Genomic DNA, 24,866 nt, shown 5'->3' with positions numbered 1-24,866 from the left:
AGTGTTTTGGGAGTAGGAGTTGTTCCTCACTTGGAATGTGAGACTGGAAAAGGAGATGTGGAAGATAACACTTAAACTTGTGTGCCTGACACTGCAGTCTGTTTATGACAAGGACCATGGGTATATTTGTATGTGGCAGTAAGTTAAAGGATGCACTGGAAACTATTGGCACTGGGGTAGTTTGAGGAATCAATGTGCCAGTGGTCACCAGGAACAGAGAGATCTCTGCACTACCTACATGTGATGCGGAGAAAAAACATCGTGTTTTGCCTGAGCTTTGGGGACCTACAAAACAATGGCACGAACCTGAACTTTCCCATTTATGAGAAGTTCACCCTTCACCTTGTATAAAAATTGCCCTTGGAATCCAGGCACTTCAGATTTGACCTGTTTCCTCCCTTTTAAAGGTCAGGAGTTAGTGTATGTCACAACCAATCTCCGTAAGGAACAACGACCAGGCTGCAGCCCTGTGTTTTCAGGGAAAGGTGGAGTCCTCGGGGGCAGCAGAGGCTGGTAAGGGAGGGCGGATACAGCTGTCCTGGGGAGGCTCCATGGGGACTGTGCCTCTCTGGGAGCAGAGCTCTGCTATGACCTTTCTTGCTCTTCAGTGAGCAAGTGCTTTCATCCTTGTACTGTTCTCCTTTTGCAAAAGTAACCCTTGTAGGTGTGGGTGTTCACAAGAATCCAACAATCCTCCATTAATGGGGAAACCTGCAGTTCCCCCACCTTAAGGTCCAGCCTGGTTCAGGTGGCAGGACCCGACCCTGCTCCTCCTGCGGCAGGAGACCGCCCGAGCTCCGCCCTGACACACGGTTCCGTATCCCCATCACAAAACAAACCCGTTCGCCTCCGAAGCCTTTTTCCGCTCCGCGCTATCCCTGAGCTCACCCTCAGTAAGGGCAGAGTCCAGCTTTACCACAGCGCAGAGGCGCGGCCGCCATTTTGTGGCGTGCCGGGAACCCGCCGCCGGCGTTACGTCACTTCCGAGAAGAGCAGGCGCGGGCTGAGGGTCAGAGTCGGTGGTCCGCCATTGCGGCGCTGCCGCCTCCGGCCCGCCTCGGGTTTGGTCTGTGCCGGTTCGGGACCGCGCTCCCCGGCCTCCCGAGAATCCGCCGTGTGATAACAGGAACGTGGTGGTTGAGGCGCAGGCCTCGGCGCTATGGATCCGTTTCTGATACTGCTGCACTCTTTCTCCTCGAGGCTGTCGGCAGATGAGCTCTCTTCCCTCAAGTTCCTCCTGAGGGAGAAGATCGGGAAAAGGAAGCTTGAGGCTGCCCAGAGCGCGGGGGAGCTCTTCAGCATCCTCCTCGAGCAGCAGCTGATCACAAGCGATCAGACGGCGTTGCTTGAAGGCTTGTTTAAGACTATTAACAGACATGACTTGGTCGCAGAACTAAAGCAGTTCGTGGAGCAAGGAGAAGTTAGTGCTTCTGATAATCAACCAGATGCGCATGAAAAACGTAGGTGGATCTATTCGTTTTTAATTCCCCCCCCCCCCCGGCAACCCCGTTATGGGGTGTTTAGGGGCAATACAGAACGCGGCTGCCCTCAGCTGCTGTAGCTGAGCCCGCTGCTGAGGGTGCTTCTGCTGGTACAAGGGAGCGTCTTATACCCTGGAAATGCGCCTTGAGGGCAGCACATGCTGCAAACGGCGTTCTGGGGTGGAAATTTCTTTCCTTTTTTATCAAATGATCGCTTGCAATAAGGGATACCTGCATCATACAACAGTACATTGCAGTTCGTGCTGTGTACCTGGGATTCCGGGTATATCCAGTGGGTTTCCAGAACTTGGTGTGAGACAGCAAGAGTAGAAGTGTTCTGCTAACAAAAACCGCCTTCAACCAACTTTTAAACGTTGTATTTTATTTCTCAGTAAAGCCGTCGCTAAACACATTTCTGCTATTTTCAGGTCTCCAGAATGCAGCTTTTGAAGTCATATGTGAAAATATCGGGAGAGACTGGAAGATGCTGGCACGAAAACTGGGCCTTTCTGAAGTGAAAATGGAAAGAATAGTGGCAGAGTATCCATTTAGCTTGTATGAACAGCTGTTTCAGTCCCTGCAAGCGTGGCAGAAAGGGAAGGGAAAAGATGCAAAGGTGGCTGACTTACTGAAAGCCCTTCGGGGCTGCCATAAGAATTTGGTGGCAGACATAGTTGAACAGAAGCTCTCACAATTGGATGCTGGAACCAGCTTACATCAACATCAAAACAATCCCACATCCCCCAGCGAGGAGGAGAGAAGTACCAAGTGCCTTCCACTCTTCTGAACCAAACTCAGTATTGGTGGCTCAGTTACTTTTTCTGCTATTAACTTACATGCCTTAATATGTTGATTTGTGGTCAGATGAAGATTAATGTAAAACCAAATAACTTTGAGGTAATGCTTTGTAGTTTTATGCTTTCTTTAAGAGATTTGAACTTGCACAAGACCCGAACTCTGTGTGTTGTAGAAATTCTCACACTTTCCTTCTACCACTCACCTGAAAACAAGATCTGCTTTACTGCTGGTAATTGTCAGATGTGTCTGCTCTGAAAATGCATCCATGGGACACTTCTGCGGCAGCTGTAGTTAAAATTTCATGGGGAGGCTGTTTTTTTTGTGGCCTATTATAATTGTAATATGAAAGGGGGAAAGAATAGCTTAGCTCTGTACTGGCTTTTCTCTTTAAGTAGCATAAGATACTGTCTTCCATAATTTGTCAAATACACTTTCTCTTTGTAAAAGGACATGAAGATGACCGTAACCTCTGGCTCCACAACTGCAGTGTGAGGAGGGTAGGAACTATTGTGGTGGCTTTTTATTGGCAGGAAATGGTTGAAAATTAACTAATTTAAATCGGAATGTCTGCATCGAGTGCCTGCCTTCATCCTGAAGGCGATGTTCTCCTGAAGCTATGAAAGAAACTCTGTGTGTGTCACGGATCTTTACATCAGCCTCTCTTTACTGCCGTCAGTGCAAGATTCTTTCCTAGGAATCCTCTCAGAACCTGCATCACAGATGTCTGTATCCCAGTCATGTCTGCTGGAAGTTGCAGCTTACCTCATACGCATCTGCAGTTATCTCTGCTCATAGTAACAAAACTGTACTGTAACAGCCTAGAAAACAAACTGGGTTTAGCGAAGGGGTGTGAAAGCCTCCTGAGAGCAGATACATAATATGGACTTTTCTTTAGTGGTATCCCTTGAAGATCAGCTGCTTTTGCTTTCCACCGCAGGTTGTTGTCTTCAGAAGTTACTCTAGATCCAACAACTCTTCCAAGTCCTCTGCAGTTGTTTAGTTCATTCCTGTGCCTTTACACCTTTTGGAAGTGGTTGTGAGCAACTTGCAGAGCAAAGAGGGTGTGAACGAGACCAGATTCAGCTTTAATGTGGAACAGACTTCAGAAATGGCCTTCATGCCTAAGCTAAGGGTGGAAAAGTTGCACAAGCTTCAAGACATGCAGGGCTGTAGAGAACTGTTCTGTATGTGAGGGGTGAAAGTCCTCTGAAATCGTTATGTTGGAATGAGTAGGATTGTTTGTTACTGCAGACATCCTCACAGATACTGGGAGAGGAGAGGCTCCTTTTTTGCTGTGACTGAGCCCCTTTCAGTTATACATGGTGCCTTTACTGTGAAAGCCAGGTGTCAGTGTGTAACATACCACTGCTCTGCATAAACGCTGTGACATTGATAACTTTCAAGTTTTTGCCTCTGGTTTTCACAATGACACCTGAAAACTTGATCACAGTTAACGGAAGGTGCTGTAATGTGAACTTATCATTTCAGTAAGTTTTTGCCTTAACTGATACAAGTGTTTTTCTAATCATCGTATATTAAATATCAGTGATTGTATGCATGCAAAGAAGCGATGGGTAAATACAGAAGTTCCCATTTGTCTGCCTTTTAGGCAGGTGCAGACCTCTTAAGTACTTGCTCCAACAGTTGTGTCAGTTGCCAGCTTCAGACTTGCAGTAGGAGATCCAGTCTGCACTTCAGCTGAATGACCACCTCAGATGTTCTGGAGGGTTTTATTTAATAGGTACAGTCTTCATTCTGTAGCATTTAAAGAAAAATACTACTTCAGCCTTTTTTGCTTTATGCGTCTAAGCAATCTGTGTGAGCAGAGTGGAAGAGAAGTGAAGTTAGCAAGATGAGTTATGTTTGTGGTGAGACAGCTGTGCAGCAGTTCTGAGCTCAATCTGAGCAGCAACATGTTTTTCTTACCCACTTGTACTAGGTCTTTTGGTTCTCAGAAGGTAGATTTATCTGGAATATGAACAGGAGTATCCTGCCTGCTGCATATAACTAAGATACCTTAGGAATCAGTAAGGATAACTTGTTAATTGTATCCAAGTGCTTGTCAGCTGCAAGAAATACTCTGTCTCGTAAGATAAAATCCCTTGTTTCTTTAAGGAGTTGTACACCATGGATGTTCTGCTGTGTGTGAAAGCCATGATCTAGACTGCATCAATCCATGCAGTACCTCAGGGCCAATTAAACTGTTTTTATTAGAGATTAAAAACTTAATTATGTGGGGAAAAGATCAAATGGAATGAATGGAACAAAAATTTTTCATTGGGAGGGAGGGGTAAGGGAAAAGGGCTCAATTTGTAAGGAGATGTGTTGTGATCCAGGGAGTGAGCTTTTATTTTCCAATGAAGCTTTTTGGACTCAAAAGTTATTTTTACAACTTTTAATTCCAAGTTTTCTATTGTCTCACTTTGTGCACATTTCATTAAAAATACTTCCTTAAAACCAAAATAAATTGGACTGGTTCATTATATTATGGGGTTGCTGTCTATTATGAGATCCCTAATTGGGAGAAGGTGAAGGACACTTTTAAAGCAAGGAGTGATGCTAAATGCGTTATGTGACCAATGTTCTTGGAACACAGGGGGGAAAAAAAGAAAAGGCAAACAGCGTTGTCATTGGATGTCTCAGAAGTCATAGAATCAGAGAAGGTTTGGGTTGGAAGGGACCTTAAGCTCATCCAGTTCCAACCCCCTGCCATGGGCAGGGACACCTCACGCTAGACCATGTCACCTAAGGCTCTGGCCTTGAGCACTGCCAGGGATGGAGCCTTTAGGGCTTCTTTGGACCTCACTACCCAAAAGTGCTAGAAAGGCTGTAGTTTTCCTGGCAGGAGCAGCATTTGAGTGCAGTCAGTCTCGGAACTGAGAAAGAAAACAAATCTCTGCCAGCCCTCAGGAGCTTAAAACTGAGTCACAGCGGAGTGTGTGTATGGGAGATAGGAGTTCTGTGAGTAAGTGCCTTGCGATTCTTTCCTTCTTTTTCCTCTGCTAGGCGTTCTGTGGCAAGGCTGTTGTATTTGGTGTATAATTAATTAAAACCAGTTTATAGCTTATTCTAAACCTGTCCAGGCTTTTAGAGGATGTGTTAAGAAGTTAAATTGATAGAGGCTTTGGTGTCTCGTGAAGGATATGCAGGCACTGAAGCGATAGCGTGCGCTTAAAAGCTTTGAGTCTCTGAGATGAGTAACTTAATTACCCGTTTTATCAAATCCTCTATGATACTCTGCAGGAGGATCTGCCTGGGAGGAATTACTAAACCCTTTTCCTTTTAGTCTCTTGAGAGTCTTGTTTCCTTACAGCCTGGAGAGAAAACAGCCATCAAATCATGTTGAGAGTAAAAAGTGGCATCTCAGGAGAATTCCCTTTAGGAGGATTGCTTTTCCATGTTGCTTCATACTCCCCTTCAGTACTTGCTTCCCATTTCCTATGATTTTTTCAGATACCAATTATAGATACCATATTAAGATTGTCATTACCGAGTTGAAGCCTTGCACAAATTGGGTGTCATGAATATTTCAGATGCAATGCCCTGTTTTCTCCATTCCCGACACACAGGCAGCTCTGTTTCCTTCAAGTCTTTGTTTCAGGCCTACAATAATTGGCTGCTTTCTGAAATCTCATTGCTTCATTTGTCTAAAGAAAAAATCTCAGTACCACACGCTGCATCCCCAACCTCTGGCACTCGGCATGCTCTTAATTCAGGCGTTTTAGTTGAGTATTTCCCAATGTAAATGTATTCCTCATCACTCTGTTCCTTTATCAAAAGCTGGTTTGTGCTGTTCTTGTTCCCTGCACGTATCACCTATGGCCTTAAAATGTGTGCCAGCACGGAGTTGTTTTTCCTCTTTTGATTTATTACTTCTTTTCTCTGCCAATGCTTTTATTGCAAGGGTACGCTGGAGGAATTACAGAAACTGCTGTTTAAAGCATATACCATAAAAATAGAACTATGGGGTGAGAGGAGGGGTTGGGGAAGGAGTTTCAAGTAAAGGTTCAAGACCCTTTGAAGAGTATCTTTGCCTTCATAAAGCCCGTTGTAGCTGAGGATTACTTAACATGAAGAGGGTGTGTTGCAATGGGCTCTGGGAATTGCAAGTTTACAGCCAAGGAAGTGCAGTTTTACCCAGCTGCAGGAAAAGTGCAGATTAGTTCAGGCTTGTGAGTGGAGTAAACTCATGGGCACTCTTAATGAGTAAATAGGCCTGAGTTTCATCCACAGAACTATCCCTGTAAGTGTGTCATTGTGGAAAGCATTAAACATTCATTTCTTAAACGAGACTGAAAACAACACGGGTTTGTTCTTGTGAAATCTGATGTAATACACATGCAAATACCTTCAGTTGGTGACACTGATGGGGTTTAAATTCAGTAATCCCCGTGACTTGATCAGTGTTGGTCGTTGAAAACCCGTTGTTTCCCAAATACGCTGCGTGTGGTGGTGGTGTGGATGCTAACGTTGCCTTCCTTTCTTTCAGCTTGGGGTTTAGCTTGTCAAAGATGAGCAATGCTGTGTTTCTGGCAGGTCACAGTACTGCAGTTTCAAAGTAACCAGCTATTGCAGCCAGGTCAAGGGGTTTGTGTGTGTTCTCTAAGATTGAAGAGATTGGTGTATAAGAAATAACACCTCTGAAAGAGGTGTTAAAGAAAGTTTTGAGGTTTTGAGGATTTGGTTTTGTGGGTTTGAGGATTACATCTCCAGTGCATTGTGGTAAGTACCTTTGCTCAGGAAAGCAGCTTAATGTCAGCTCATGTCAACTGCTTCAAAAGTTACCAAAATGCCATTTGTATTTTCTTCATAGTGTTCAAGCCTTCAGTCCAGGCTCTTGTGCTGCGTGAAGTTACACAGGGATACAATGGACCTTTGTCATTAAAGAGGCAAGAACCATCCAAACAGGATCTCCTGCGGTAGGTGTTTTAGTTACAGGTGAGCCCAGCTTTATAGAGCTCCTATGTAAAGCAGTAATCTTGCAATTAATAATGTTCCCAATATTTTGTAATGTTTTCCATTTCTTAATTCCATTATTCCTGTTGATCCCAGCAGGCGTGTTAACTTCAGAGAATGATCTGCAGCATTTAATCAGTGAGCACTTCTTCCTGGGGGCTAATTTTAAGGGGTTTTAACAGCTACTTTGCAAGCGTGCACACTACCTGTGGCAAAGGTAAAGGGATGCATGAAGGCTGCATTTCTGTACACAAGTTGGTAAGTGATCTGATTTTGTACACAGTGCATATATGCTGTATAGTAAAGCCAACGTACCTGTTTTTTATATACAGTGAGCATATAATCACTGAGAAGGGTTTGGCATAAAAGCCACAAAGCTTTTCTTCTTATTAATGGTAAGATGTGAATAGTGGAGCTAAATGCTTACCTTTGTTTCCTCACCAGTGAGGTGCTTCCTGTCACTTCCAGGCATATTGCCAAATTTGGGGGTGATAAAAACCTGCAGAGCAGAAGTGAAGTAAAAGGGTGCAGCACGTGGCAGGTCTGGGCCCATGGCTGCTGGCACCCACATCCATGCTTGCTTTTCTTTGTTACACTCAATGGGAGCAGAATTTAGGCACAGCTTCCCAGCTGTAAATTCCCTATCGTGGGAAACCCTGGATAGCCTGAATTACCCCCAGAGCCATTACTCCCATGGCAACCAGCGTGCTCAGCAGTCCATGGGCATGCGGCTGCAGCACGCTGCCTTCTGGCTATCCCAGCCAGCTGAATACAGGTTGGAAGCTGTTACTAACTGTGAGATTTGCTGCAGTCTCCTGTTGGTGACCACGTCAAAACCCCAAGCTCGGGAATGTAACATGAAATGTCCTGACTGAATTCTCTCCTTTCAGTTCCGCTGCTCCATTGGACAGGGCATACAAGAGAGCACAGGGCTAGAGATTAACACGTTCCCTTTCAACTTCTTCCTATCCACCAGTTTAGCACAGGGTGCTTCTATTTCTATATCCACCTTGAAAGGCAAAATTCAGACTCGTGTGTCTAACTGCATGTTTGTGCATGAAGTAGCTAATATATATGCAGATGAATTACAAGTGAGTAGAGCTAAACCCAGTAAAGTACATTTCTAGCTAAGGGCTACTTGCAGCTCTGTTACATATCACCTAAGTTACTCACTGTGGACCTGCTCATACAGTTTTCTGTATTCTAGTTTAAGACATAGCCCTCTGATGGTAAAGAACTTCATGTCTCCTTATGGAATGTGTGATTCTTGAGACCGAAATGTCACATTCTGCAGCTGGCTTGTGGCTTTTAAGGGGTATTAAGTGTTACCATATATCTTAGATGACTGCATTTAAGAGGCGCTTTACTCCATGCAGTGTTTTTTCCTTTCATTTCCTGGCACTTCACGGTTGCCAGTACTCCAGCCTTGACTCACTTCAAACCTCTATTCCTGTGACTAAATGAATGAATTAGAACTTAAACCCCTTAGTTTCATGTTAGACAAACGTTATCAAACAGTAATGTGAGTACCTTAATGTGAGCAAGAGACACCCACAAACCATGAACTTGATTGTAAGAGTAATTCTGTGGGTGGGACCCTCATTTTCCACCCTGCATTTGGTACATGAATATAATGCTGGGGAAGGAAGGTGTCCAAGCCACCTCAGTGCTTAGCCAAGATCCCAAACAGTCCTTGAGCTCCTCAGCATATGTAACCCATCCTTGTGCTCCCTACAGCCTCTTTCAGCCTCTTTAGTTACAGTGGGTAACTCAAAACAGCTGGAGTGTGGCATAGGATACTGTGATCATGACTTTCTCCCTGGAAAAAGGAGATCCTCCTTTCTCCTCATCTTGCTTAAAGTGGGATTGGACACAGGAATCCTCATCAGAGTGAGAAATCCTTAGCCCTGGAAATTCCTGACTCTCCAGGAATCATTTTCACTGGATAAGCTACTGAGCAGTGTGAAAGGACCAGATCATTTCACAGCTTGACAGCCAAAGACAGATCTCACCCATCTTTACTTCTGTGAATGAAGCATTGCAGAAGAGCCTAGACCACACTCTCGGACTAGATACCAGCACGAAACCGTGTGGAGTTCTCAATTTCATTGTCAATCAACACCTTTGAAAAGTGCCCTGAGTTTGCTTTCACACACCATGTAACGCCAATGCTTATGCATTTCCTAGGTTAGTATTCCTGCTGGTTTGTGGAGTACTGTTATTAAGGATACTGGAATTTAGTTTGAACTGATTTTTTTAATGGTGACCATTTTAATAATGGCTGATTCAAGTATGGTTCTGAGCAACCTGATCTAGTTGAAGATGTCCCTGCTTATTGCAGGGGGCTGGAACTAGGTGAGCTTTGAAGGTCCCTTCCAACCTAAACTAGTCTATGATTCTATGGTTGTGCCATGTCTTCTGCCAGAAGAGGCCTCACCAGCGAGGTCTGATGTCTGTTATTCAGGCCTATTTGTTTTGTGAGGTCTGAGAGATTCCCACAGGCTAATTCAGAGGAATTAGAGGAAGGATTATGGAGAACTTAGATCACAGTTTCTTTTACTTAAATGACACCTGAAGTGCCCCATAGGCTTCTCACATTTTCTCCTTTAGAAGGTTGCTTTTCCTCCCTTATCTCCCTCCTGCAAACTTATCCCCACACACATCATTAAGGGTGGAATTATTATAACACACAAGCCTGAGGGAGGGCAAACACTTGTTTTCTTGGTGGTTTGTAGAGGACTTGGACATTTCTTGTATCATCCCTCGTTATTCAGACAGCCTGTTCCTGTGAGTTTTAACATATTCAACAACCTCAGCTAGGGAAAATTGGGCACAGATGGAATTGCCACAGTACCTGTAAGCAGGTCAGGGAACATCCTGTTTTTCACACATTATCATGTCAAATGTTACAGCAGCAGTGGCAGCTTCCTGTTTTTTCCACACAAAGAGAAGTAATGGAGAGCTGCTGGACACAGGATGCTGCCAGCTTCTTTTGGCCTTGTATTCTGAAACGACAAAGGTGGCATTATTAAAGCCAGACAAAAAAACCCAACCAAACTGAACCATATGAGCTGAAAAACCCTCCATAGAATCATAGAATAGTTAGGGTTGGAAAGGACCTTTAGATCATCCAGTTCCAGCCTCCCTGCCATGAGCAGGGACACCTCTCACTAAACCATGTCACCCAAGGCTTCGTCTAACCTGGTCTTGAACACTGCCAGGGACGGAGCATTCACAACTTCCTTGGGCAACCCATTCCAGTGCCTCACCACCCTTACAGGAAAGAACTTCTTCCTTATATCCAATCTAAACTTTCCCTGTTTGAGTTTGAACCCATTACCCCTTGTCCTATCACTGCAGTCCCTAATGAAGACTCCCTCCCCAGCATCCCTATAGACCCCCTTCAGATACTGGAAGGCTGCTATGAGGTCTCCACGCAGCCTTCTCTTCTCCAGGCTGAACAGCCCCAACTTCCTCAGCCTCTCTTCATACAGGAGGTGCTCCAGTCCCCTGATCATCCTTGTGGCCTCCTCTGTTCCAATAGTTCCATGTCCTTTTTATGTTGAGGACACCAGAACTGCACACAATACTTCAAGTGAGGTCTCACAAGAGCAGAGTAGAGGGGCAGGATCACATCCTTTGACCTGCTGGTCACGCTCCTTTTGATGCAGCCCAGGATACAGTTGGCTTTAGAATCATAGAATCATAGAACAGTTAGGGTTGGAAAGGACCTTAAGATCATTCAGTTCCAACCCCCCTGCCATGGGCAGGGACACTTCACACTAAACCATGTCACCCAAGGCCTCATCCAAAAGGCTTTCTGGGCTGCAAGCGCACACTGAAGCCGGCTCATGTTCATTTTCTCATCAACCAACACCCCCAAGTCCTTCTCCGCAGGGCTGCTCTGAATCTCTTCTCTGCTCAACCTGTAGCTGTGCCTGGGATTGCTCCCACCCAGGTGTAGGACCTTGCACTTGGCATGGTTAAAATCCATGAGGCATCAGCCCACCTCACAAGCGTGTCAAGGTCCCTCTGGATGGCATTCCTTCCCTCCAGGGTATCAACCGAACCACACAGCTTGGTGTCATCGGCAAACTTGCTGAGGGCGCACTCAATCCCACTGTCCATGGCAGCGACGAAGATGTTGAACAAGACCGGTCCCAACACCGATCCCTGAGGGACACCACTCGTTACTGGTCTCCAGCCGGACACTGAGCCATTGACCACAACTCTTTGTGTGCGGCCATCCAGCCAGTTCTTCATCCACCGAGTGGTCCATCCATCAAATTGATGTCTCTCCAATTTAGAGACAAGGATGTCGTGTGGGACAGTGTTGAACGCTTTACCCAAGTCCAGGTAGATGACATCAACTGCTCTACCCCTGTCCATCAGTTCTGTAGCCCCATCATAGAAGGCCACCAAGTTGGTCAGGCAGGATTTCCCCTTAGAGAAGCCATGCTGGCTGTCACCAAGCACGTTGTTGATTTTCATGTACCTTAGCATGCCATCCAGGAGAATCTGCTCCAAGGTTTTGCCAGACTGACTGGTCTGTAGTTCCCTGGGTCATCCCTTTTCCCCTTCTTGAAAATGGGGATTATATTTCCCTTTTTCCAGTCGTCGGGAACTTCACCTGACTGCTATGATTTTTCAAATATGATGGCCAGTGGCCTCCGCACTCGTAGCCTTGCTAGCCTAGCCTATAGACCTGCTGTCTATATACGCAGGCTTTTTTTGTGGCTGCAAACTGACACAGGTAAGAGATGCTATCTCTATAAGCACTTAAAAGTGGGAGTCACGAACCTGCCCCATTGCTACTGAATGTCCTGACTTACCTGCAGAATGTAGGACAAAACAACCCAATCCAGCAGCATGTTGGATTTGGTACCTAAAACTTTAATTGTCCCTGTAGATTCTGGCTAGCATAAAATCTGATGGTTCTGTTTACAGCACAAATCTGGTACCGCAGAATTTACTTTCATTGTATCCCTTATACTGCATATTCCCCTTAGTAGCTGAATATCCATGGATATGTATCAGGTAAATGCTGAATCCTTATGAAAGGAACACTGCTGTTGCACATCCCTTAGCAGTATACTGGACTCAAACTTGTGCCATGTTATTTTGGTGAAAGGAAACTGCATAGTTTACTACAGGAGGGAACGTAAGTGCTGGACACAAAAATGATGTGCCTCCCAAATTGTGTATGGGTATATAGACGTGTGTGTGTGTATAGCGTGTGTATAAATACACACACCCTTAAGTAAAGTGATTTGGTATAATGTGGAAAACAAGACTTTCCTGACAGGGCTATTTCTCAATGCTGCTTCTCAAATTTATGTCTATCACTTATAAACTATATGCTCTCTCTGTAAAGAAATATGTCCCTCTGACAATCCCCAGGAGCAGTGAAACAACAGTGTTGTATTTCTGGGCCAACACTAAATATGAAGTACAAATTCAGGGCCAGCTGTTGCCTCTTCAAGACCAGGCAGAGCAAAAGTGATTTTAAGCCATTGTTTTAATCTTGCAGATTTAAATGCAAGAATTGGCTTAATTCCTAGGGTATATTAGAGCAGTCATCCGTTATTGTAATGCTCAGCATTTTCCTTCAATCTAGTATTTTGGGTTAATATGAAATCTGTGCTGCTGACATTAACCCTCTGCTCATTTCCCTGTTCTTCTGCCCTTGCAGAAGGTGTAGACAACAAAGAAATTATTTAAGAGTGCAGTTTAGAAACAATATACCTGACCAAGTGAATGGAAGAATCCTTCCTTCTTGCTCTGTGTATACTTTAATGGTGCCCCTAAATGATTACAGCAGAACACAGGTGAGTCCCTGCCATTTCAGTCTTTGGCTTCACAGGTAAAAAGTACAAAGAATGAGTTAGTACCAAGTTCTTTCTCAATAGCTTTTATGGCAACAATTCATGAGACTGAATCTTGGCTAGACTTAAGGACATGGAACTGTTGGAACAAGTCCAGAGGAGGCCATGAGGATGATCAGGGGCTGGAGCACCTCCCATATGAAGACAGGCTGAGAAAGTTGGGGCTGTTCAGGTTGGAGAAGAGAAGGCTGGGTGGAGACCTCATAGCAGCCTTCCAGTATCTGAAGGGGGCCTATAGGGGTGCTGGGGAGGGACTCTTCACTAGGGACTGTAGTGACAGGACAAGGGGTAATGGGTTCAAACTCAAACAGGGGAAGTTTAGATTGGATATAAGGAAGAAGTTCTTTACTGTAAGGGTGGTGAGGCACTGGAATGGGTTGCCCAGGGAGGCTGTGAATGCTCCATCCCTGGCAGTGTTCAAGTCCAGGTTGGACAGAGCCTTGGGTGCCATGGTTTAGTGTGAGGTATCCCTGCCCATGGCAGGGGGGCTGGAACTGGATGATCTTAAGGTCCTTTCCAACCCTAACTATTCTATGATTCTATAATATTTCACATCAGTGTAAGAAGAACTAATGATTCTTGGAGGGTTTTGGCATTGGTATTTACAATTGTTTAAGGGGCAAAGGGAAGTTATAAGTTGATTTAGATTTGTGAGAGGATCTGACCTGTATTTGGAGTACTGACTGACTGATTGTGTGTAACATGAAAGGGAAAAGTGACCAATGTTCCTCTAGCTCTTTGCGCAAGAGCTTAAATGTATCATGGCAGCTTAACTTAAGGCCTAAGCTAGAACCTGTTCGTGAGTCAATATTTATGTTGAGTCACTCTTTTGAATGTGAATTACAATGCAAACAGATGGTCTGGTCAAATGGTCTTTAAGGTGAACTGTGTGCAGGAGAACAAGGAATTTAGCTTTGAAATAAAGCATTTGCCCTTCTCGCTATGGCACAGATGAACAACTATCTGAAGGGGGCCTATAAGGATGCTGGGGAGGGACTCTTCATTAGGGACTGTAGTGACAGGACAAGGGGTAATGGGTTCAAACTCAAACAGGGAAAGTTTAGATTGGATATAAGGAAGAAGTTCTTTATTGTGAGGATGGTGAGGCACTGGAATGGGTTGCCCAGGGAGGTTGTGAATGCTCCATCCCTGGTGGTGTTCAAGTCCAGGTTGGACAGAGCCTTGGGTGCCATGGTTTAGTGTGAGGTGTCCCTGCTCATGGCAGGGGCGTTGGAACTGGATGATCTAAAGGTCCTTTCCAACCCAAACCATTCTATGACTCTATAAATGTCAGGTTGGCTTTTGTTTTTCTGTTACTCCCCTTTATATCTTACAAGTAGTTTTCAGCCATTTCCTAAATGTTTTTTTCTTATTCTTACTTCGTTTAAGGATTAACTTAAGACAACAACAAGGCTTCTTCAGCTTTTGTCCACCTGCCTAGAAATACTGATTTCTTAACCAAGAGCAGGAAGAGATCTACCATTCATATCTTTTTCTCTTGTTTTTTTTTTCTCTTGCAAGCTACATGCCATCAAATCTCACTTTCAGCAGCTAGATTGTAAATGAGTTTTTTCTCACTAACTGCTAGCATTAATTAATTGTAATTTGATGAAAGCTATGTCAATACCTCCATACAGAGGAACAAAGCATTCAGGCAAACAGAAAAAGGCAGAAGGAACACTCGAGTGACTAAGAGTATTATCTGGCACAACACAGGGACTAATCTTTTGTTGGTTGCTAAGATGAGTCAAAGACGGTATGTAAAGACCTCCTGTAAGATGCCTGAATTCAGAGGGGTGACCCACAGGGTTTAACAGGGTTAAGAAGCACAACCTGCATATGTGAAGTCTGACTCCAGTTACAGGGGGCAAAAACTGTGGTGTTCATGCTCATAGATGTCCATGTTGATGGGGTGCGTGGTGGGAGTCTGTTTTCACCGTTATCCCTGCTACCACCACCAGTGGCTCCTCAGGATGCTGCTCTGCCACGAGGTGTACACACCACTGTGGTGTGGGTACCACTGTACCTGCAAATCCAAGCCTCCTCTGGGACTGGACACTTGCGTCTTTGGGACACAGAAAGCCATGTTACACCAGTATCAAACGGGGGTTAATATAATTACTTAGGGCAGCAGCAGCTTCAGTTCCAATGCAAGTACTGCTCTGTAACAGCTACCTGGAGCTATCATATGTGATGATTAATAACGCTGACGGAGATTTTGCTGAAGTACTTTGCCTTTATAGTGGGGAGGAGAATTACTGGTATTTAGACTATGTGTACTGATTGCACTGGATCCCCATAACTTCTAATTCCAAGGGCTACAGAAAGCATTCCTCAGTTTTTAAACCCTTTGCATGCCTCTTTCTTTTACAGAGGAGATTGCTGTATAGGGGGAAGGTAAGTTTGGCTGCTGATGGCAAGCCAAGAAGGGATGCAAGGCTTCATTGTGGTTTTATTCATTGCTTAGAAGGATGCTTCAACAAGCACTTAGGCACCCTTAACACACTCCTCTCATCACCAGGATTTCTTAGCAGCACTCGAATTACAGTTTTCAACAGGAGCCCTGAAACTGCCTTTCTTTAAGGGAAATGTGAATCCCTTAATGTGGTAGGGATAACCTGTGCAAGCAGGGTGGTGCAGAGGCTGCTACTGCTCCCATTGACATATTGAAAGATGCTGCTGGTGTCCTCCCTTCTCCGTGAGGCACTGTGGGTTCTCCTTCCTGCTGCTGCATGCTTGAGTTTATGGATTTGCAGGGAATTTTGCTCAGTCATGATGTTAATTCAAAAGATAAGGATGTGACCACATGCAGCTTTACCTTTCATGTATTCGTTAGTTAAACATCAGAGTAGTGAACACTTCCTGGCACAGGGACCACTGAAGGGTAAGGACAAACCAAAACAGAAGCAAGCAGGGAAAGAATTTACTTGCAAAGATGCTGTTATAATTCTGCCAAAGAGAAGAAGCACTTATTATATTTCCATTATTTTCCTTAATCCTTGTTTCAGGTTGACTTGAGCACTGTTCCCAAAGGTCTTGAGCTTTTTCCCTCTGGCAAAAGTAAAGCTGCTTTTCCTAAACTATTGTCTGTGTTCCCTGAAGGGTCTCTTCTGGCTCTGATTGCTTTTAAATGTCACTCTGCTGCTTAAGGCTGCTGGTAGGTGGTCTGAGCTGAATGTTTACTGTGATATGGTTTATACCTATACTTATTTTCCGTGTCACATCCTGACCCAGTAACCTCCTTCTTCTCAAAATGCTGAAGGTGGAATTCAGTTTTAAATGACTTGGTTGCCTGGGCAGGATTGCTATTCATCAGAATAGGGAAATAATACTGGGAAATGCACTTTCTTTGATAGAATCATAGAATCGTTTGGGCTGGAAAGGACCTTAAGATCATCCAGTTCCAACCCCCTGCCATGGGCAGGGACACCTCACACTAAACCATGGCACCCAAGGCTCTGTCCAACCTGGCCTTGAACACTGCCAGGGATGGAGAATTGCCAGCCTCCCTGGACAACCCATTCCAGTGCCTCACCACCCTCACAGTAAAGAACTTCTTCCTTATATCCAATCTAAACTTCCCCTGTTTAAGTTTGAACCCATTACCCCTTGTCCTGTCACTACAGTCCCTAGTGAAGAGTCCCTCCCCAGCATCCCTATAGCCCCCCTTCAGATACTGGAAGGCTGCTATGAGGTCTCCACGCAGCCTTCTCCAGGCTGAACAGCCCCAACTTTCTCAGTCTACCTTCATACAGGAGGTGCTCCAGTCCCCTGATCATCCTTGTGGCCTCCTCTGGACTTGTTCCAACAGTTCCATGTCCTTTTTATGTTGAGGACACCAGAACTGCACACAATACTTCAAGTGAGGTCTCATGAGAGCAGAGGGGCAGGATCACCTCCTGGTACCTGGTTAATATACCGTATCTATAGGCAGATAATTTCATCTGAGCTCTAGGATCACCTTGAAACTTGGGATGTTTTTGGCAGAGCACACTGCTGCCATTGCAGATTTCCATCATTTTCAGAACTTATCTGTTGCAGTTTTCTTTATGACTTCATTATGAGGCCAGTGCTGGCTTTTATTCACCAGCTCAGCCAATTCACTTTAGCAAATTCATATTTATAGTAAATACTGTGAAGACTGTGGGCAGTTCTGAAATGGTGAAAATAAGGATTTGACTCATGTCCATGAAGGAGTGATTCACCGAAAGCCTTATTTACATTTTCATTTGCCTATAAGCTGAAGCTGGTTGCAGAGAAAACCCATTTTCCTTGTTTATACACATACAATTATACACATGCAATCGTTTATACACGTACAATTTGGGACTAATACCTTACCAACAGTATCTTCACATGCACAGGTTAATATTTCAGTTCAGATGCATCTGGATGCTGAAGCCAGTGATTGCTGCATACAATTCCATGCAGGCAATGTGCATGTAATGCAAAGTATGTTATCACTTGAAATCTCTTCAGCTGAGGATTAAAAATAGGCTTAAGTGCTATTTGAGATCTCTTTATATTTTTAAATGCTTTTATCTACTTTACTACAGTAGGCAGAACTAATAATAGAGGATCCTGAGTACGTAGAAATCATGTACTCAGTGGACTCATGTACAGTCCACTTTGCTTAGTGTCTACTCCAAAGCCACTTGAAACAGTAGGAGCCTTTGCATAGCAGACAAAGTGAAACTGTTTTTTCCCTTCAATCTCTGATTTACAGGAACAGAGGTGTTACTTCCCATTCAAATCCCTTTTCCTTTAGTCAGGCTATTTAGCAAGCTCATTGCATATATTACTAAAATAATACAATCTTTTAATGTTATGTTTTTCTCTTAACAGGTCTCAAAATATTTGGAAGCCGAAGCCTCAGTTTTGAAGTGATCTGTGTCAGAAACCAACTCCTGTTCCCTCTTGGGCTCTTGCAAAGTAAACAGGTGAAAGGCTCAGTGTCTATAGAGCTCACTCTGGGATCAGTGCATGCGTACAAAGGTGGTTTGGAATACAAATGACATAATTCTTTTTCTTGTTAATTGATATTTTGCATGTCCTGAGATACTGCCATGGCTCTGAAGCTTCAGGATCCAGTCTTGCAAATCTTACTGTGAGGGTGGTGAGCTGCTGGCACAGGGTGCCCAGAGATGTGGCTGCCCATCCCTGGCAGTGTTCAAGACCAGGCTGGATGGGGCTTGGAGCAACCTGGTCTAGTGGAAGGTGTCCCTGCTGTGGCAGGGGGCTGGAACTGGATGAGCTTTACGGTCTTTTCCATCCCAAACAATTCCAGGATTCTATGAAACACAATAACTTAATTCCAGACCAGTTAAAAATAACACTAGCAAACCTTGGACTGCTAAATCCGAAGCAATGAGGCTGGTAACAGCACTGCTTATTTTTATGGACAGTCACATTCATTTTACTTGTTGCCTACAAACAAGCTGTGCTCTTTCTTGCACGTATCCAGCATCCCAGCCCAGATTCATCTCAGGCTGGATGAGACATCTAACTGTGGCTCCCACAGCAGGAGTCCGGCTGCCCCAGGCTCCCTCTGTAGTCAATGAGAAGAGACAAGCATCCTGAGCCGGTGATTCATGGACCACACCAAAGATCTGAATCATTCCCATGGAGTGGCTCTCTTGCTCCACTGATTACAGAGGCAAACAAGGGTAAATAGGTTCATGATGTAGGTGGTCAGCCAGGTGGAATGTATCCAAACCTGTTTTAGTTAGGAGCTGCATTATCACAGCTGGTTCTGAGTTCTTGACTCCAGACAGTTTCTCCTTCCAATATTATTCACAACTGTGTCACATGAATCTGACCTTTCCTAAAAGTATTCTTTCTTAATGAAAATGTGTAGCTAAATAACACACAACCCTATTGCCCTGATCTTAAAACTGAATGCACTTTTAAGTAGATATTTCATTATAGTTCCAAAACCTATTTAAAGATGGGCTGAAATCAGTACATTCATTTACTATAGACTACATTTACATTAGATATTAGGGGTATATTCCACTCCAGACTGAAACAGATGATACTTTGCTTTAGAAATCTGCCTAGCTCAAGGGGATTTCTGCTGCTGTAAATCCATACAAAAAAGACAACAGCTGCAATAACTCTGAACTGCAATTGCACAACTGAAGCTGCAGTCCTTTTCAAGTTCAGTGGGTCTGTACTTGAGTGGGCCTATGTGATTTTGGCTGCAGGAATAGCAGCTAAATTTGGAAAAGATTTATGGTCTTGACATACATATGATTCCCATCAAAAGAAATCATGTAAGGTCATCTGGGCTCCTAAATAGTTTTCTGCATATCTCCGGTTTCTTTTGTGGAGACTTCTCTTCTTATCAGAGGCAGTAAATCCAACTCAAAACCCTCTGAAATTTCAGAGCAGCCAATTCTGATTTGATTTACACTTCCCTTAATCCAATGTCGCTCCATGTGGACCCATGTTATATAAATGTTGATGTCAAGAACTGTGTCAAGGCATGGTTTCTAGATGTCATGGCTTCTGTTGCCGAAGGGCTGACACATTTACTAGTGCATTTATCTTTATACATGGGCATAACCATTAATTACCTCTGTCCTCTTCTCTATAGGCCACCTTCCAGTCTCTTCCCCTCTCATTCCTTTTCCCTCCGGCAAAGCATCTCCTGTCTAGCAACCTCTGGAGACATTTGTTACGGTAACAGGATAGTCCAGGTCAAATCTATCTACTGACAAAAGAATAATCAATGCTGTTGGCAAAAATCCTGTTCTTTCATCTATTCACTTTGGTATAAAATGCCTGAAATGTGTTCAAAATGCGTTCTGCTGCTAAGTCATGAAGTCTAAAGGACAAGGAGTAAATAAGGTACCATCAGCTCGACTCAGAAGGAAAACCATGTAGGCGATCTCGGACTATTTTAGGCAGAGGTTTTGTGCTGGCGTAGGGTGGCTTTGAGGCTCACAAAGGAAATTTCAGTGCAAATGAACCATAAATCACTCTGTGGGCAGAGAAAACAGCAGATGCAACCCCACGCCGCTGCAAAGGGAACGGAGGAGTGCTTTGCTCCTTCACCCTCTGGTGAGGAGCTCTTCCTCATGGTGACTGCAGGTGTTTGTCCTCAGAGGACAGGGAAGGCAGCTTGGCATGGCCGGAGCATGACACCTCCCTGGCAGGAAGGGGGTTGCTGTTTTGCTGAGCTTGGATAAACATTAGGAGCTAATTTATCATGCCACAGGAAAGGAAAGCACTGCTTTCCCCCCCTCCTCCCTGTTTTAAGAGCTTTTGTTTGAATTTCATCACGTGGTTTTGAGGTGCAAAGAGTGGAGAGATTTAACCTGGGTCTCCGAACTGATTACTTTGCTGTCAGCAGGTACGGAGTATGGGTCTTTCTGGACGTGTCTGCAAGTGTTATGTATCCCTAAATGGCATGGACAGGGAGTCAGACCTCATGCTGAACTCGCAAAAGCGACATCATACCCATGTAGTTAGAAAGCTCTGAGCTGCTACTGCTCTGCCTCCCGTACAGTACATCTCAGCATATCATGCCCAGGAGATAAAAGAAAGGAAACATTTTTCCTGTACTTTAATAAACAGTACAGGAGAACATTTTTCCTGTGCTTTAGTTTTCCTGTACTACAAAGTAAATAGGAGTCAGAAATATGTCAGTATTCCGGCATTTGAAGAACCTGGCAGTTCTCCTGACTTGATTATTTCATGTGTATTACGTGCGACACAGAGCATTATATGCAAAGATCTGATTATTCAGACATGTTTATAGCATTTGAAGTCCTGACCCTAGGCTGATCTGCTCTGGACTATGGAGGACTACAAACGGGGATAACAATATGGCTTCAAAATCAAACCTCTCAGCTGTTTTTGAGGTGCCTTAGAAATTCTGCTGTATCCACAGTCTGGGCTTCAAGTGTAGCATTTACAAAGCAAGGTGTCTAATGAAGGTATTTGCAGAATGTCATGTGGGAGGCATATTCCTTAACTAGGATATTCTGGATTCAAGTTCCCTCCTGGACTAAGCCATCCTTCTGGGCATAAGTGGGTACTTAGCTCTTTATACTCGAGGAGACAGTGCCTCCCTTTTATATAGCAGACATTTATATGCCATGGGAACCCACCTGAGGCTGAAACCCATTTCTGAAGAAAGTGCTTAACCACTTACATTTCCATCTCTCCTCTGAAACTTATGCAGAGAGCGATACATGATTTGAAGGTGACAAAGATAAAGGTGACAACTCCTTGGGGCTGAGGAAGGTCTAGAGCTAAAACCTCCTGCCTCTCAGATGGGAAGGCCAACCACAGATGTGAGGAGCTGAGAAAACTGAATGTGAGAGTGTCTGTGCCTTGTTAACAAAGTGGTTGAAGTGAAGATTAGTATATGGGGTTCATTCATATTCACTCTCCATTTTGGAATTGTGTGGTAGGTTCTTTGCTTTCATAATGAAGTGTGATTATAGTTGGTAGCTAGTATTTGGTTTTAACTATTTAAGAACAAAACAAACCTTAGTTTCCAAAGAAATTACATTTTCTCTCTGTTTGGGATGACCTGGAATGACATCTTTCAGGATCTAGGTGAATACTGAGGTTCACTTATTGATGTATTCCACATAACCTGGCTCTGAGATCCATGAATATGAGTGGATGTGTTATGGTGTCAAATTGATAGAGATTATCAACTCTGTGCCTTTACGGTGTTCAGCCTTTTGCCCTTGCACTCACAAAGTCTCCACTTGACTCGTGTTAAACGTAAATAAAATCAGGCCAGATTCTTTCTACTAACATTATTAGTTTTCACTTTTTATGTGGGATGAGTTGAAGTGAAATTGTGTTTGTTCATGCAGCTGTAAATTCCACTTTATTTTTCAGCCTTGTTCTATTCTTCCTTGAACGTATTATTTTGAAGATGCTGCCTTGACAGCTCCTTAGGCTGAAGTCCTCTTCATCCATGATGGTACAGCAAAAGTAATGAAGATGAAAGGTGAGGATTTTGCCTTTCCTGCATGCACTGTCCACCTGGATTTGGACCTTCCTCAACTTGCAACATCAGTTAGGCAAAGCCAGGTCAAACAGTTCAAGCACGTCTGAACTCGTGACTCCCTAAGGATAAGGAGAAAATAATGAACTTTACGTGATGACTCCATTGCCCTCACCACCAGAGCTGACACACCTCAGGAATGTATTTGCAGGGAAGAACAATTGGGAACTCGGTTTAGGAAGGGGACTGGCACAACCTGTAAGGTCTGCTGGCAGGAGTTAGTGCTTGGCAGTGGTCCTGCCACAGGGAAACCCCCAGCACTGGGAACCAGTTGCCTATGCAGGCTCTCATGTTCAGATCTCTGCTCTATGCTGGAAATGTTCATCGCTTGTCAAGGAGTGGTAACAAGGTAATTCCCTTAAACTCTTGAAAATAAGAGTGGTGAGGCAACAGAATGGGTTGCCCAAGGAAGGGTGGTGTTGGTCGTTGATGTTGGGGGTGTTGGTCAATGAGAAAATGAACATGAGGTGGATTCAGTGTGCGCTCGCAGCCCAGAAAGCCAACCGTATCCTGGGCTGCATCAAAAGGAGCGTGACCAGCAGGTCAAAGGAGGTGATCCTGCCCCTCTACTTTGCTCTCGTGAGACCTCACTTGGAGTATTGTGTGCAGTTCTGGTGTCCTCAACATAAAAAGGACATGGAACTGTTGGAACAAGTCCAGAGGAGGCCACGAGGATGATCAGGGGACTGGAGCACCTCCTGTATGAAGACAGGCTGAGAAAGTTGCGGCTGTTCAGCCTGGAGAAGAGAAGCCTTGTGGAGACCCCAGAGCAGCCTTCCAGTATCTGAAGGGGGCCTATAGGGATGCTGGGGAGGGACTCTTCATTAGGGACTGTAGTGACAGGACAAGGGGTAATGGGTTCAAACTTAAACAGGGGAAGTTTAGATTGGATATAAGGAAGAAGTTCTTTACTGTAAGGGTGCTGAGGCACTGGAATGGGTTGCCCAGGGAGGTTGGCAATTCTCCATCCCTGGCAGTGTTCAAGTCCAGGTTGGACAGAGCCTTGGGTGCCATGGTTTAGTGTGAGGTGTCCCTGCCCGTGGCAGGGGGGGTTGGAACTGGATGATCTTAAGGTCCTTTCCAACCCAAACCATTCTATGATTCTATATTGTGTCATGAGTAGGTTTCGTAGTTTTTCAGTCTCTTTTCCAAAAGTAGTTATGGTTCCAGTCCTATAGATTGTTCCCTTCTGAGCAAATTTCTGAATCCCTTGAAGCCACTGTAGTGTGGAAACGTCGGCTGGGATGAAATTCAATGCTTTTTGTCAGTGGAAGGAAAAAATTTGCTTTCCTGGTAATAAAGAAGCCTATTCCAACTGATGGAATGCAGTTGATGGTGGCTTATTTTTTGCATACTTTCATTGTTATATCTGCACATTTTATTGAAAGTTTATCATGCAATAATAGTTCATGAGGGACATCAGCTGCACGTCCCCATTTTGAGAATGGTAGGAAGTTATTTTATAAGGAGGAAGTTCTTTACTGTGATGGTGGTGAGGCACTGCAGTGGATTGCCCAGGGAAGCTCTGAATGCTCCATCCCTGGCGGTGTTCAAGACCAGGCTGGACAGAGCCTTGGGTACCATGGTTTAGTGTGAGATGTCCCTGCCTATGGCAAGGGGGTGGAACTGGATGATCTTAGGGTCCTTTCCAACCCTACTTATTCTATGATTCTAAAAATCAGCATTTCTTCACATACCTTTACCAGGTTGTCTGTAAAAGATGTTCTTCCTCCTCTCAGAATTAACATGTAACAGTCTTCTTTGCTTCAAACATTTTTTTGTGCAAGTATAAGCATGAAATCTAGAACTGTATAAAACTGTACCTACAGTAGATCAGTGGATGTAACATCCAAAATGGATGTTCTGCCACTACAGGTATAAAGACTACTCTGCCTGCAGGGCTTTATTTGAAGAGCTGGTGTCTAGACTGTTATTAACAAACAATTTCCCAGTGAAATCAGTAATTCTCAATATTGAGGGCTTTCTGCTAAAAATTAAGCAGGCTGTCACTTTGGTATTAGGCTTGCAGTGTAAATGAGAGCAAAATGAAGATAGGGCAAAAAAACTTTAATATTTCAAAAAGTTGATCTGTATTTTTTTAAATAATGAGCAAGAGGAATTTCTTTGCTTGTTTTGAAATGTTTTCAGTTTTTAAAGTCTCACTTTACTTGACTGGTATCAATTTGACTTCTATTTTTTATTACCCTCCTGAATGTTGCATTATAGAGGAAGGAAAGGATTATCTGATAACAGCACTGGGTTATACCGAGACTGTGACAACACAGCTTAATTCATAACGTTGGGAGGTTTCCTCAGGAAGAGCACGATTGATTTGGGATTTTTTTTTGCTATTCTTTTTATATTGAAAAGTCAGATCTCAGCATTTCTACAATTACACTTCAATGGTGCATTTATCACTCAGCGTTAAATCTGTGCTAACCAGAACTCGTGACCTGAATGTACCTTATAATATTTGGCTTTTTCCAAAGTCATGTGATCACATCAAAAACATCGAGAATAAAAACTAGATTTAGACCTCATAACTTAAAGACGTGACCTGAATTCACCCTAAAGGTTCAAACAGCAAAGGGAAAGCGCACAGTGTAGTAACTTTGTAATTGTAAAGATTTGTGTGTTTGGGGAAGGAAGCGTGACTCATAATGACCCTTTCTAACCAGCGCTGGGTGTTGAGGTGGTGTGTTTACAAATCGA

The 24,866-nt window shown here is 44.0% G+C and overlaps 2 protein-coding genes across 2 annotated transcripts in view; both read left to right on the top strand.

Moving 5' to 3' along the window:
• Positions 1–24,866, top strand: part of PPFIA1 (PTPRF interacting protein alpha 1) — a 97,457-nt gene that overhangs the window by 10,272 nt on the left and 62,319 nt on the right. Inside the window, exon 2 of the mRNA XM_061462142.1 lies at positions 17,966–18,060. The gene's annotated coding sequence lies outside the window, so the exon portion shown is untranslated. The remainder of the gene's footprint in view (positions 1–17,965; positions 18,061–24,866) is intronic.
• FADD (Fas associated via death domain) lies at positions 1,137–4,746 on the top strand. Its single transcript, XM_061462096.1, has 2 exons — positions 1,137–1,460; positions 1,910–4,746. The coding sequence occupies exons 1-2, from the start codon at positions 1,160–1,162 to the stop codon at positions 2,266–2,268; spliced, it is 660 nt and encodes a 219-aa protein (XP_061318080.1). The 5' UTR covers positions 1,137–1,159; the 3' UTR covers positions 2,269–4,746.

This window comes from Pezoporus flaviventris, unplaced genomic scaffold, assembly GCF_033815535.1.
Source record: "Pezoporus flaviventris isolate CSIRO_AGI_PZ_B2104156 unplaced genomic scaffold, CSIRO_AGI_Pfla_v1 ptg000035l, whole genome shotgun sequence".
In the NCBI taxonomy this organism is placed as follows: domain Eukaryota; kingdom Metazoa; phylum Chordata; class Aves; order Psittaciformes; family Psittacidae; genus Pezoporus; species Pezoporus flaviventris.
Note: the sequence above shows the minus strand (reverse complement) of the source record. Positions and strands in the feature narration are given on the sequence as shown.